The 16,268-nt window shown below is 32.9% G+C and overlaps 1 protein-coding gene across 1 annotated transcript; it reads right to left on the bottom strand.

The window, feature by feature from the left end:
* Positions 1-5,083: 5,083 nt before the first annotated feature.
* On the bottom strand, positions 5,084-15,621 carry LOC118266222 (uncharacterized). The gene is made up of 6 exons (XM_035579619.2): positions 15,469-15,621; positions 14,701-14,890; positions 11,478-11,677; positions 8,091-8,155; positions 7,350-7,534; positions 5,084-5,385 (listed from the first exon to the last, which is right to left on the bottom strand). Exons 2-6 carry the CDS (start codon positions 14,882-14,884, stop codon positions 5,198-5,200), a joined length of 822 nt encoding a protein of 273 aa, XP_035435512.2. The 5' UTR covers positions 14,885-14,890; positions 15,469-15,621; the 3' UTR covers positions 5,084-5,197.
* Positions 15,622-16,268: the final 647 nt, after the last annotated feature.

Below are 16,268 nucleotides of genomic sequence, written 5' to 3'. Positions count from 1 at the left end.
GTTTATTAATGTCTATGAGTTTCCGATATTTCGGCACTGTTGCAAGCGCTATGATTACGGATGAACCGAGTAAACATGGTAAATATTCCGTCTTAAGTTCTAATGTTAGTGTTAGTGACCATGTCAGTTTAAAAACTTATAGCAAATATAGAAATTATATACGAACCATAATTTTACACTTCACTATTCATGATACTTACTATTGTAGTTAAAATGCTCAAAATTTGCTTAAATCTAAGATTCAATCTCATCTCAAGTAGCTATCAGCAGCTAAGAGTACCGTGACGAGGTAGTTTATTCACGGATGTGTACTATTCAACAAAAACAACATTAACATGAGTACCTACATTGTATAGCATGCAGTTTAAAATCTTATTATTAAACTTAAGAACAAAATATTAAGATTAATAATAAGTATTATTATTATTTATAATATAAGTTGCTGAATATTAGGAAAATAAAACTAATTCGTCATACTTACCTCCATACTCAGAGTCATTTATTTTAATGGTTACTTAATTTATTCCTTTGCAAATCTTTTCGATATAAAATTGTTAGTAAATAATAGTTTAAGTATTCATTAAATGTCTCTAAATGCGGCAGTTAGCCAGTTAAGTCATCATAACTACCTAACTTGGATCTTATTTTAGAGTACCTGGACATTATAATGACCTAGAAATTAATTTAAATTATGATCTTTATGTAGGTCAGTGTAACTTAGAAGCAGTTAGAGGTCAGTAGATAATAAACCACTTCAGGTGTACGAATAATAGTTGCCACTTAGAGAAAAAAAGAGGAAAAGTAATATGTAGTTTCACTCTTGATTGTCGTCAAGTTTTAAACTAAGCGCCTGTTTCACCATCTTCATATACTTACTCAATAAACTAATGTGACAGATAGTTCATACAAAATACTATCCTCTATATTCAAAATCTAATACATAGCAACTATCTAAATACTGTGAAACTGGCCCTTAAGGCTATGAAAAGTACGTTAACTAAGAATATATCAAAATTCTTAAGCAGGCTGTTACCCGGAGCTGTGGACTGCCTTTTTATTATTTTTTTAAGGGGAGGGAAATCATCCAATTACTTCTCTCGCTTTGGGCAAGGTGAGCCACTCCTCGAAGAGGGGACTTACCGCTGCAGTGACAGCGAGCCCAACTGAGGACTGTCCAGTGTGTTACCGGGGCTCAAATAGTAGGAGTAGGGCAGGGGAGGTTTTTAGCCAGTAAGAGTCTGACACGGGAGTGTCAAAAGTTTGTGAAGATCCCGCTTCGCCCTAGGCGAGACAAGTAATTGGATGATTTATCCCATTAAAAAAGTAGGCTCTTACAGTCGTCTTCAAACACTATGTATTGCTCGGTCACAATAAAAAACGAAATAAGAGTAAAATAAATTGATGTAAAATACTATTTGATCAGCAGTTGATCGATGGTCAAAAATAACAAGAAATTGTTTGTTCAACTAAAGCAATCACTTGAAGCAACTTGTTGTTTTTTTCCCTTTTGCACTCTGATCGGGTTTATAAATACCCGACAAATAGTTGGAAACCTGCTTCAACTTTGTGTGACTACCGATAAACTTCAATGTATGAGTATGGTATGGGTGTCTGTGTTTGATAAGCTGTTGTCTTAACATGAGTTTCGTTTTTGAGATATAGATTTTAGGTATCGTGGTTTACACATTATTATGTAATTTTTTGTTACCTCCCTCTTAGCTGCCATAACTGCTTTGCAGAAGGAGAAGACAGCTTCCCAGTTCCACCCCTCAGTATTTAGCAATACTTTTAACGACCAATCGAGGCTGTCGGCGGTATATCTGAACCGATACGACATTCAAAACTTCAAGAAATGAGCATATCTTTATTAAAAGGCCGATAACGCACCTGTAACACGTCTGGTGTTGCCATGCCATTGTCCATGGGCGGCGCTGATCGCTTACCATCATGTGACTCGTCTAATCGTAAGCCCCTTATTCCATAAAAAAATATATAATTATTTTTCTATTGGTATATTAAAAACATTATATTATGTAAATAAGTTAATAAGATAAACAATAAAATATTGACTTAACTACATGATAAAATTAATTTACAATTAACAACTTCATCGTAACAAGGTAAATCAATCATACTGATTGTCAACCTGACGACCTTTGCCACTCGTGCATTCATTAAAGTTGTGTGAGTCAATGAACAATTTGCAGAACAACAATACAGTGCGTCACTGTACAGGGATAAATAATTTAACCCTGAATATTCATGTTGGTAAATAAATAGGAACTTGATAACCCGGCGCGGATTCACCCGTTAATCAGTTCCTGTTGATCGTAGCTTGATTCGTCCTTGTTAAATGGACTGTCCAATACAAAAGGAATGATTGAATTCCAACCAGCAGTTCTCGAGACTAGCGCTGTTTTTTGCTCACAATTAAATATTTGAGACATATTTAGGTATCTATGAGTATAAAAATGACTTTGTGTTTAGCGGAGTCCTCGAGTAGTGTTTTACTGAATTCACGACGGAATCAAACCATTCTTTAATAAAACTTTTGTCTTTAAATGGGAAGTGCCCCTTATTTTCTTAACCGCCTCACTCGCTTTAAGGTTAGGGATATCCCTAAAAGCTTCACCTAAATAAGTCTAAAAATACTATGCTGAACTCCACATCAAAATCAGTTCAGCTAAACATGAGATAAACGCACACAAACATACAGGCTCAACTGAGAACTGAGAGCATTAAGACTAAAACATTGATTATCCGAACACAAATAATAGGTACCACTTTACTTAGGTCAAACTTGTTTGTAAACTTGCTTCATATGTTTTTTTTTCAAGTATCGTACGAACAGATGTTTTTTCAACATAAAACGTTATAGCTATTATTACAGAACATGGAACTAGTTAGATAATTTCTTGTTTTCGATAGCTTGTTGCGATGCGAATTATATCGCTTTAACAATTTAATCAATTTTCTACCTTATATTTGTTCTACAGAGTTGAAATTCGATTAAATTGATTTGTTATTTTGGGATATTTTGATGTGCGTGTAGAGTTTTACAAAGACGCTGCTCTTGGTTGTCGTGGAATCCATTCGACAGACATCGCTTTTTTCTTTCGGGATGCAAAAAACATGTATGCGTTAATGATTGACAGGTATTCTAACTCTTTGTTTTTGCAATTCATTGACGCAAGCTTGGGTCTGTGACGCAAAGGTTTTTGTAACCCTTACTTTACATGGCATCATTAAAGATTCGTTCATTTACTCTCGTACTCGGAGACATTTAATGATTACTTAAGTCTTTGACTGCCAATAGAAAACTGTTGAAGGCAAATCCTCCGCTAACGTCGGTTATCGGTGACCACAACGGCGTTCAATGTGTTAAACTACATTCAACATAAGTTACATTCGTAACTTTACGCCTGTCTCTCATGGGAGTAGGCAGAGACAATGGACCGCCAATTGATACGACTCTTACATACCTCTTTCGATTTATCAACAGCCATCCGTCTTTTCATGCATGCTCATCGGTTAAAGGTACTTTTATTTTGCCCTTCTTTAATATATCGTTCCTAAACTATTCTACTAGTAAGGTTTTGTTCCGAAAATATTTGCTGAGGACTGGGATAAGTAACCACCAAATGACTCTGAGTACGGCAGCTATTGTTTGTCTGAATAAGTATAGCTTCTTGCTAAGTAGGTGTGATAGAAACCGTAGTTCAACTAGTTATAATATTACTAATTGAATGAATTAACGGCTAATTTATGCGTTGTTTTACAGCGTAATTATTCAGACGTCGTTTAAGAGCTTCTGAAAAACCAGCTACAAATACAAAATAGGGGTTTTACCCAATAAAAAATTCAAAATAGGGGTTTTACGTAAGTGACTTATTAAAGGCACATTCAATTATATTGATATAAATAAAACCATGTTATGAGAACTTGTTTACCACGTTTTGATTGTTAGGCTAAAATTAGATTCGTAATTATAATGATCTCAAAATCCCCATTGCTTTACGTCGCTATTTTTTATTTTGAATGTAAAAATAGATGTTTTATTATTCAGGTACAACTGTTTTTTTATGGTATAAGCCGGTAAACAAGCAGACGGGTCATCTGATAGTAAGCACTCGTTGCCGCCTATGGATGGACACTTAAAACACCAGAGGCGTTACAAGTACTTTGGGGGTTAGGAATTTAAGGGTTGTTGGGGAATCGGGGATTGGGAAGATTGGCTTTCCAATCTTAGTAATCTTCTTAAAGCCAGAGCAAATTAGACCTTCGGTAACCACACAACGAAACATAAGCGTTGTTTCACGTCGGTTTTTTGTGAGGCCGTGGTATCACTCCAGTCGAGCCGGCCGGCCCATTCGTGCCGAAGCATGGCTCTCCCTCCCACACTTAAAGTGCTTACTTTATCATTTTGCTTTATTTGATGTCGCAATAATATTTTGAAGGTCATTTTTTATTACGTTATTATGAGTTGACAGTAATTCACAGAAATTGAAGAAAAATGTAAACATCGTTGTGTAAGGATTGAGTCACCAATTTGTTTTCAAGAATACTTTTTAATATTGTTTTTGTTGAAACTACGAATAATAATTTTCTTTAAATGTTTTTTTGGCGGAAAATTATCAAATGACTTCTCCTGCCTAGGGTGAGGCGAGAGGGAGTGTCAGATTCATATTGACTAAAACCAACCCGTTCTGCTATTAGAAGATTATAACTAACTTTTCTTATGTAATGTGACTATACTGTTGTTAATAATAATTTGATAATTTGAGTAAAATTTTAGCTCCTGCCTTAATAACTGAGAATTTGTTGGAAGTCGACAAACCCATTAACACTTTTTCATTTTGTTTATTGGTCCTCGAACACGAAATTTCTTGCGATGACGATTACGATGACGAAATAAACATATAATTATAAATTCATAACTTTGTCCAAAGGGAAAATAAGACTTAAACCTTAGAATGCTACGCTACAGTACGTACCTTTCATATTCTTACTTCTTTAGCTTCTTTTACATTCATATACCGTACATATCACATCTATATGTATATGTACTTTTAAAACACTGACATTTGTTTCTGATGATTTATTAGACTACAATACTTTATACAATCGACTTAATTTTCTTCAACGTGCAGTATAATTTGGTAAAATTTGTAACAAATGGCTATTTTATGTTGACCTCTCAGTCCTCAGCGGCGAGGAAGGATTCGTAGTTCTCCTTGTATTGGTCTTCAGGGTCGTATTTGGCCAGGATTTGCTTCCAGTAATCCTGCTCCTTAGCCCTGATGTGTCTGACGACCTTCCTGGCACCCTTCTTTTGTTTCTCGGTACATTTCGAGCAGGAGGTCTGCATAGCGTCCTTGATGTGAGCTGGAATGAATATGGTTGAGGTTTTATTGAAGAGGTTTTGGTTATACTGTCAACTCAACGTTTTTCTTTTTTTCAAAGGATAGAGGTGACTTATATTGTAGAATTAAAAATAACTTATATTGGTCCTATTGTGATGGCAAAGATAGAAAATAGTAAGTATGGTTTTAATACTACTTTTGTATATTTGGGTTCTAAACTTGTGATTTGAACGGCAGATATTATCGTGACCACTCTACTCCAACTAATATTTTTAAAGGGAAACACAGTTATTTTCGTATGAACTTTTAATCTTAATAATGTATGGAGGATCAAAATGAATTATCGTTAATGTAAATTAGAAAATACCTCTACTGGTATATATTTGTATGGTTGTTTTGAAATTCCCAATATTTAGGTATTTTTAATATTCTCGAAAATTAGAAATTCTTTGACGCGGTTTTTGTCTGAGATGGTAGTGAAATATAAAATAATTATGAAATCGCGAATTTTCCATACATATAGAGATTCAAACATTTGATATGGATGATTATTGTTGACGCCATCCATGACTTACGTCAGTCAATATGGACATAATTGCTTATCACCATAAGGACTATGGCAATGCATATTATAACAATATTTTACAATAACTACGTATTGATGTTTTCTAAAAACAATACAATTGGCAACCACAAGTTTGTTTGTTTGTTTGGATGTTTGTCCGTCAATTACGTTGAAACTACTATACGGATTTTGATGAAATTTAGTATATTGACTGGGTATGAGCTGACTTGGGTGATATGATACTTTTTATCCCACACGAACGCGGGTTCACAGAAATAGCCCCATTAATTGTCCTTTTGGAGTGATAAGGGCAGGTGAAGAATTTAAATTCTCAACCAAGACCGTGTAAATTAATGTAATTCGATAAAAAGGAAAAATCGAGAATGAATCTTTTGACTATTGACTTTTGAAAAATCACCACTTCTTGACTAAAGCAAAACTATAAATAATCTTTGCAATCACGGTCACTATTAATAACCTATCATAGTAAATAAAGCAATATTCAAAGTAGTTCTAGATAGATATTGATAGCGTCTGATACTAAGAACTCATTGTAATCAGGTGGGACAACAGACAACACCTAGCTCTTAGAAATAATATCTAGTCTAGATTAATGAATATCATTGTATGGTAAATAACTTTGAGTACTTTTCCGTATTTTAACATTTATAGAAGATTGCTAATTGTCACGCTCACGGAAGGTTTGTTTCATTGAATTGTTTTGCTCTTTGAACTCGTAAAATAAGGTTTCAAGACATCAATATAGTTTGTCTTTTTTTTAAGGGGGGGAAATCAACCAATGACTTCTCTCGTCTTAGGCGAGGCGACAGGGAGTGTCAGACTCTTACTGACTAAAACCCACTCCGTTCCTACTCCTGCTTTTCTAGCCGGAACCCCAATAAACCCGCTAGGTAGTCCGCAGCTCCGGAATAGAGTTTGTCTAGAGTTAATTGCTTTTCTTATTGCGGTTTTTATATAGGAACTTCTATATTAAAGTGGAAACGAAACCACCTTTGGACATGTATTTCTAGAATACCGAAAGTAGGTATAATCAATGCATTGATATTATATTTTTAGTGGACTACCTTGACATAATCTCTTGATTTTTTTGCTTGGAGACTAGAAATAAATGTATTCAAGCTAAAGTGCAAAGTTGCACACAGGCATATGCAAAATGGCAAACTTTTATTTATTTAATGTGGTGGAAAGTGTCTCAACTTATTTAACATAAAAGGTTCAGGCCTTCGCCTTTAATCCTAGTCACTTAAGTAACAGTAAATTTTAAGGTTATGGAGCCGCTGCATGTTGCTCGCTTCCAACCGGCCTATCTGGAAGTGACGAGGAAGCCCTTTGTTCAGTAGTGAATGTCTTATGGCTGATATGATGATGATGACTATAATGAGCAACACTATATATCTTACCTTTCAGTTCCCTGCCTTCAGGAGTACATCTTCCCTGGTCCAGGGTACACTTGATGTAAGGAACCAGCAGTTTCCTGTTCTCAATGATCTCGTCAATGTTGATGTGGTCGTATCTGTCCGTGTAAGTTTCAGCAGCTACGAAGGCCGCCATCGTAACCACAATCGACAACACGAGGAAATTCATACTGAAATTTTAGAAAATAAAATTTCAACAATTGTCACCTCTAGCTGATGGCTTCACGTAAAATAATGATTAGAATTTCTTAAATTTTTGCATTTTTATATACTTAACTATTTTCATCGTTACGTCATATTTTTATGACGACCTTTTGCCTTTGTCGTAAGTAATAGGTTTCAAAATGATTTATGTTTTGCATATGTATTTATTATAAAATTTGTCATGTACATTTTTTACTTACTACAGTCATTTATGATGTCCTTTTTAATGACATTGTTGTAAAAAAAATGAATGTGAACATTAAAATGGTTTTTTTTTTGTTTTTCAAAATACTCGTAAATAATGGATAAACAAATATTTTGGAGGCTTCTAGAAATTAAAGTAAACAAGTTAAATTGCAAGTAAAAGTAAAAATTCAAATAGTAATAAATAAAAATGTACAATGAATACAGATTATTGTAATAGAAAAGTAAGTCGGGACAAAAGAAGTCTAAATAGTTTTTCATGACGAAAAGTAATTACAAAAATATGAATTTATAATAATATATAACTTTTTAAACTACCTTTTAGTAGGTTTATTAATCCAAACACTAGACAATAGGATCCTGTCCAAGAGTATTGTGGGACACTGAAGATTAGAAGAAAAACATTTTCATTTATAGGAATAGCTTGATAGCGTCGATTAGTTGCGGAAAAACGTTGTCCATTGTCGTGTTAATTATGTAAAACACTTAACCTGCAACCCTATAGCAATTAATGTCTATTATTGATTACATTCAAGGTTGAAGTATCGAGAAAAAATCATGAGTCAGTGTGTCATGTTGCTACATAATCTATGAATCGCACATTAATAGATTTAGTTTTTTTGAAAATATTATATACTAGCTGGCCATAACAAACATTTTGTTTTCACCATTTATACCCTCTCTGGACTTCCACAAATAATTCAAGACTATAATTAGCCATATCGGTCCAGCAGTTCTCGAGTTTTAGCAAGACTAACATACAGCGAGACTTTTCTATATTTTTATTTTATTATTATTACATTAAAAATAAAACCATCCAATTAGGTGCAGTCTTTCAGAAGTTATGCATTTTTATTTATAGATAAACTAGGTAATCTTCCTACCGCCACTAACATTATTTTTAAATCTTCCCTGGACTTCTACTAATAATTCAAGACCAAAATTTGCCAAATCGTAAATACATATACCTACTTATTCTTTATAAAAACTTCAATCAACTCAAAAAATAGTAGTACGCAATGTTTTGATGTTTCGTTCTAAGAATTAATGTAAACATAACAAAAAAAATAAAGACTAATTTATGATTCTATGGTTTTTGTACACTGCACATCCAGCTACATAACTCCAATATAAACTGATCATTGAATGTGTGACGAGATAATACAACGGGAGTCCATGATAAACTGGTCATGTATACCATAACAAGACTATTAATATTTATAGTTACAAGTAACTGTGATTTGAGTAATGGTCGTATATATCAGGAAACTATAATATAAGAGTGTAATAAAGTTATTGTTTCGCAATTTTATAATTTATATTGACAGGTATAGGTACCTATGTATAGATAAGACGTAATTACTTAGAGTTAAGATTCTACATACATAGGTACTTGCTTATTTATTACATAAATATTTTACATCATCAGCGTGTAAGTAGCCACTGCTGACTGCAAACTGCTAGCCTCTTTTCACACGAAATTGAGAATTAATCGCCACACTTGCTCAATGCGGGTTTGCTATTTCAAAGTTGAAATTAGAAATTATAAGCCCAGGTTTCCTCCCGGTTTCTCCTTCATCGTTTACCAGTGGTGTTTCAGTAACCTTAGAAAGTACATATAATACGGAAAAAGTCACATTGAAATTTTGCATTGGTAGGTTTCGAACCACATGCATGAGAAGCACCCGCTTCTCATTACAATTTTCTTATATTTTATTTTTCTTTTCTATTTATCATACATCTTACTTTTGTTGTCATTCTGTCTTCTATAGCACGTCGAAGTCAATTAATTGTATGTGGTACCTATTCTTTTATGAAATCAAGTCTCTGGCTTACAATATTTTACAGTCATTTGGAAATCAGGCGTTGATAACGTTAACGTTAACGGTACTAGGATAAACTACATTTAATTTTAATTTAATATTTAATTTTCTTCTATGTTGAAGTACAGCAGATTTTTTTTTATAAGAAGTGTAATTTATTAAACAAAATGTACATAGGTGTAAATGTACATATTGACTTTTAGCTCCTGACAGATTTGTATTAGCAATGAACTACAGCGCGTTGATGTCTTCTGTTCGGCGAAGTTAACTTTATTATTTTTCTTTTGTAGGGTTTCTGACAGATGTAGAATGGAAGTGTTTTAACGAAAACATGGATGTTAATATGTAAACGGAAACAACTTGTGAGTAAATAATAACGATTTAATTTCCAAAATGGTAAAAATAGTATAAGATTAATTAACCTCTTGTCTGCCGGTATATGAGACAAAATAGCAAAGACACTGTAGTAGATCTACATTCCCACTTACAACGGATTAAATGATGTATGAACTTTAGTGGTTTATGGTAGTTTTGAAAGATTATTACTTTATATGTAACCTATGATATTCTCCTTATTGTTTTGTATGCTTGTAAATAGATGGCGTTACACGTGTATCGGCGAGTGAGCAACATACTCGTACCAGAGTAATGTTATAGTTATTCGATATTTCCACCAGATGGCAGTCGATGAATTAGTTAACTACCTACGAATCTATGAATTTTATAATAAGGACAGTTTGTCGCAACCGTAGTAGGTATGTATGTATATTTTTGGCTGTGAATTTCAATTTAATTTAATTTTAAATAAGTATATTGAATTCATTTTCAAAAACATTTTTTTTTGTGTTGAGTTTTGATATCGTAATAATAAATTAATGAGATTTCTCTAACTCTATTATAGGAATTTCGTGTTGCCGCCCATGTACACTCGTCCATGGGCGGCAACACCAGAGGAGTTACAAGTTCGTTTCTGGTCTTTTAGGGCTGGGGTGGATATGGCTCCGGTAAAGCAACATAACGTCAGAGTACGACAACGCTTGGCGTCGTGTTTCGCTATGTAAGATTATGAGTATCACGTTGGTTATTTATGAGGTTTTGTGCTATCACTGTAGTCAATTTATATGTTCAATTAATTTGTGTATGTAATTTTCAATGTAAAATTAGGAAGTGATCAAACGTTTCTTAGGTCTTTCGATAATAACATTTGATCTCTGAAAAGTCGTTCTCTTTGAGAAAAAAGAGATTGTATTATCTTTTTGCATTCATCATTCTTATATCTATTCAGGTTTAAATTCAGGAATTATATCCAACTAAAGCTGGTACATAGTTTCATTAGTAGTACTTGAATTGGAATACGAGTTTAAATTTAAATAATACCATGCTTCAACATAATTTAGGTACGGTACTATAAACAATAATAGTTTTTAACTTCTTCTATTACTTTTTTTTCAAGTGACTTTATTTTGTTTTTCAGTACTGATTGTGTCATTTTTCAACACTTTCTAAGCTCTGATACACTAAAATAACACGGGTTTTTGTACAATAACTAAAACAAAATAATATTTTCTTTGGTTTATTAAAATATTAATAATATCAAATTTAACAAAATAAAAATACATACATGTCATGGTAATACTACAGATTTCATAAAGAAAAAATGCAAAATTAATTAAACAAAAAGTTTGAGTAACAGTAAAAAAGTACTGAGTAAAAAATTGAGCATTTTGAGGTGTCTTAAACAGATGCCGTAGTAGCATTCTTGTACTTGATTTAAGTAAGTAATAAAGGAATTACTAAAATACGCAGTGCGGTGGATAATGAATGCTTGATCTAGATCTGTTTGAAAATCACCTGTAAGTTATTCTGGATAAGGTTTAATTTATTCTGGGATGACGATGCCGTTGGCCTTGGCGCGGTCTTCGTATGTCTTCCTCCACTTGCCAGAGGCGTCGTACTTGTCGCACAGCTCACGCCAGATGTCCAGCTCGTGCTGGATCAGGTGTTCAATGACCTTGTATGCTCCCTTCTCTTGGGCTTCAGTACATTTCTTGCAGCCAGTCTCAATGGCGTCTACTAGATGTTCTGTAAAAGAGATTGAATACGTGTTAGAACATTTCTTTCATGGTCTTTTATTTTTCTCAGCGCGTAAGGAAATGAAATATTTTTATCTTTCAAATTTAAATAATACCATGCTTCAACATAATTTAGGTACGGTACTATAAACAATAATAGTTTTTAACTTCTTCTATTACTTTTTTTTCAAGTGACTTTATTTTGTTTTTCAGTACTGATTGTGTCATTTTTCAACACTTTCTAAGCTCTGATACACTAAAATAACACGGGTTTTTGTACAATAACTAAAACAAAATAATATTTTCTTTGGTTTATTAAAATATTAATAATATCAAATTTAACAAAATAAAAATACATACATGTCATGGTAATACTACAGATTTCATAAAGAAAAAATGCAAAATTAATTAAACAAAAAGTTTGAGTAACAGTAAAAAAGTACTGAGTAAAAAATTGAGCATTTTGAGGTGTCTTAAACAGATGCCGTAGTAGCATTCTTGTACTTGATTTAAGTAAGTAATAAAGGAATTACTAAAATACGCAGTGCGGTGGATAATGAATGCTTGATCTAGATCTGTTTGAAAATCACCTGTAAGTTATTCTGGATAAGGTTTAATTTATTCTGGGATGACGATGCCGTTGGCCTTGGCGCGGTCTTCGTATGTCTTCCTCCACTTGCCAGAGGCGTCGTACTTGTCGCACAGCTCACGCCAGATGTCCAGCTCGTGCTGGATCAGGTGTTCAATGACCTTGTATGCTCCCTTTCTTGGGCTTCAGTACATTTCTTGCAGCCAGTCTCAATGGCGTCTACTAGATGTTCTGTAATAGAGATGAAGATGTGTTAGAAAATTTCTTTCATGGTCTTTTATTTTTCTCAGCGCGTAAGGAAATGAAATATTTTTATCTTTCTCAGTCGATTGAGTAGAATGTTTATTCCTTGTTTCAATATGAATACATAGTATTTTCCTTACGTGCAGTTTTGTCATCATTATTATGAAATTAGTAGGTAACTAGTTCAGATTTTTCTCATTTTCCCGGAAATTATTTTTATGGCAATTAAACAATAGTGCAGTTGTTTCTTATTATTTTCCTCGTCATATGAGTTACGGAAAAGGAACACAGACTAGACGTGAAAACTGCGAAATAAAATATTGTCATTTCCATCCACGTTGTAAGCAATTTTAGACTTTACTGTACTTAGTTAAGGTTCAAAATAAAACTACATTTCCTGTGTATCTCATACATGAACAGTTACTAACGCATTACTAAGGTCGAAATTAAAGATTTTGAGGATTTTATTAATGATTTTAGGTTTAAAGTCTAATTATTTAATAAAAAGATCACAAATTTTCATTTACCTAATGATAGCAAAAATATTACAAGCGTGGCTAGGTCTTAGATTTTAAAAAGGATATCTACACCCATGTACGTAAATTGTACACGACAGGTTTACACCATAATACTATGTGACAGCCATTACATAACTCAACAATAAGTATACAATACGTTACTGCCTACTGTGAGGTTAGGATAAATACTCTATTTAATATAATTACACCGACGAGGTGGGAGGTTAATTACATTTGCCATTGAACAATAATATTACACGTGTGTACTTGTAGTATTGTTGTGTGAGTTCGGTTATTGTTTTGTTTGAATTGTTGTGGTCATTTTAAACGCTTCGTTATATCAGTGATGGCCAATATGGTAGATGATTAATTTTTATTTTAATGTCCGTCTTGTTGATAATTTTAAAACATTAGACACGTATTTTTTATATGGAAACAAATATTTTCTAAGATATATTGATTTGAAATAACACGTTACTTCACTTCTAGGAGTCTACTGAAGTCATATCCCATCATCATCCCTATTATCTTGGGTATGATGTGTTAGATTATAATTATTATAGGGTTAAAGTTAACGTTACATGTATTATGTACTTTAAGAGTTAAAAAAATATCAAATATCAAAGAAGGTTGTGGAACATTTTAGTAACTTTGTTTGTACATAAAATGTTCTATAATGACTTTTCAGTCTTAGAATGAATTATGAAATAAAATTCGTAGGCTTTATTCTCAACCTTGGCCCACATAGTTATATCTGTAAGACGGACGTTTTCAGAACAAAATTTAATTAAATTAAATGGAGATGCGTATCTCCTTATCCTCTTATCTTATACTAATTATTATTATTAATGCAAATGAATAATAAATTATTAATAAGATGTATGAAACACTGCCTAATTAACGTTTGTGATAAAAAATAATATGGATCTTCCAAAGTATTTTTTTTTATATTTGAAACTTGTTCTTATTTATAATCTGTCTCTCCGATCGAGTGAGTGTTCACAAGTGCGATTGCCAAGCAAGGAAATTCGATTCTATTCTCGTGTTGGACAAAGTATTAATGGAATGTGTTTCTAGTATCATCCATGTCATAGGACATACATAGGTATAGAATAACCCCCAATTACACAAAAATCGTCAAAAGTTGATATATATTACATTGTATATGAGCACCTTTGTTCACTTCGGGGATCAAATGGTGTCAAATAGAGTATATTAGAGGTCGCAACTAAACTATAGAGTCTTCTATCCTTTGATACTATCGTGAAGACAAAGAGCTCCATCCATACATAGAAGTAACGACCAATGAATGATGTATTGTTTGTGATTGCAGTTTTAAATATTCATAGTGTTGTGTTACGTCAGTCATTGACGTTCCTATTTAGATAGCCATGTAATTATGTATTGATAACTGTAGACATTTCTATGGCTCTTATACTCCTGATCAGTGATGAATAAAATATAGGAGTCTCTTTTCTTTTTTAAGCTGAGACTATTTTGAAAGGCCAAAAATGGCAGACCTTCTTTTCTCTAATCAATTATAGATAGCACATATTTAATTAATTAAATTTAGCTATTTATTTTATTAAATATAGGTCAAATTAATGGAGGAATCGTATTTTGAGGGAGCAATGCTTGTACACAGAAATTAGGACCCTATTACTTTAAGTATAAGGATCTTACCTTTCAGTTCCTTGCCCTCAGGGCTGCACTTTCCTCTCTCCATGACGCAGTTGACGTAGGCAGTGAGGAGCCTCTTGTTGGAGAGGATCTCGTCCAGATCAATGTTGTCGTATTTACTGGTGTACTTGTCATCATCAGCCAGGACTGCGGCGGCCACCAGGCACAATACTAGTACGAATTTCATGTTGCCCTGGAAGAGAGAAGAACTTTTTAGTTGCAAGTTGCTAATTAATATCTATGTTTTCTTTAAAGAATCCTAATGATCATTATATTCTTAGAGATAATAGAGACAGAGAGAGAAAGAGGCGATTACTTGCTAACTTTGAATTAGGGAGACCTTTCCGAATTGGAGCAACAATGTTTGTACAATAAAGTTATGTAATGTAAGACACAAATACAATACAAAAATTAGATATATTTTATCATTTTGATATTAAGAAAATTGATGCCTTAACTGTTAACATTAGCAGGGCACAGTTGAAAAAGATTTATAGATTCCGAATTAAAGATTTCCACATAATATCAATAAAACACTTCAACCAACAATCAGACCATACAAAAATCACTTAAAATCACACATCCACCATTAAACCTACTTTTTGGGGAAAATAAATCAAGAAAAATTAAATTTAATTAAAATATAGTTAAATTAGGTTTAAAACAAACACTGTCTCCTTTAAAATCTAGACTATTGTTTTTATAAATGAACCTGATACTACTATATAAGAATATATGATAGTACAATAATTATATGTTTGTATAACCTACCGTTTTGTTCCTGAGGTGTACAGTAATCTCAAGTAGCCAAGTGACTTATGATGTCCACTGTAATAATATGCCTCTATATATACTGCTGGTCGTGTGCTTAAAACATCTAATTTGCCCCTGGTTGGTTCATTATTTTATCTGTCTTCGATGCGTTCTTGCGCGTTCTTGTTGTACAGGATGTTGTATCTTGTTTGTTTATGTCTATTGTGTAGGTAAATTGAATAGATTTTTGGAAATATTTTATTTAATTTTAGGCATTTAGAAAGATAGATAGACCATGTTTAGATATTTTTTAAGGGGGGTAAATCTAATGACTTCTCCCGAGAGGGAATGTCAGACTCTTACCGACTAAAAACCACCCCGTTCCTGCTTTTCGAGCCGGAGCCTCGGTAAACCCGCTAGGTAGTCCGCAGCTCCGGAGACCATGTTTAGAATAATATTTTATGTTTGCACCCTGTTTAAATTACAAAATTAAAAATTGCATTTCATTAAATTATATTAGATACATAACAATTTACTTCAATGTTTAAGTACGGTATATCTTTAAGTATATACAAACAAACATACAAAATATTTCATATGCTATATTTACATCGCTTTGTTTTCAAGGATAAATATTTAGATTATCTACTCATTTTAATTACCTTATTATGATAATTGTATGAAAAATTTAATTATGGTAACTACTTTAATTCTTAATAATTCAGGAACTTTTGCTGAAGTATTTGACGTTTTTTTTTGTCTTATGCAAGAGAACAATAGAAAAAGGAAATTGTTAATGTTAATTAAATTCAGTAATT

Source organism: Spodoptera frugiperda, chromosome 7 (assembly GCF_023101765.2).
Source record: "Spodoptera frugiperda isolate SF20-4 chromosome 7, AGI-APGP_CSIRO_Sfru_2.0, whole genome shotgun sequence".
Classification (NCBI taxonomy): domain Eukaryota; kingdom Metazoa; phylum Arthropoda; class Insecta; order Lepidoptera; family Noctuidae; genus Spodoptera; species Spodoptera frugiperda.
The sequence above is the reverse complement of the archived record's forward strand: the minus strand, read 5'-3'. Positions and strand labels throughout refer to the sequence as shown.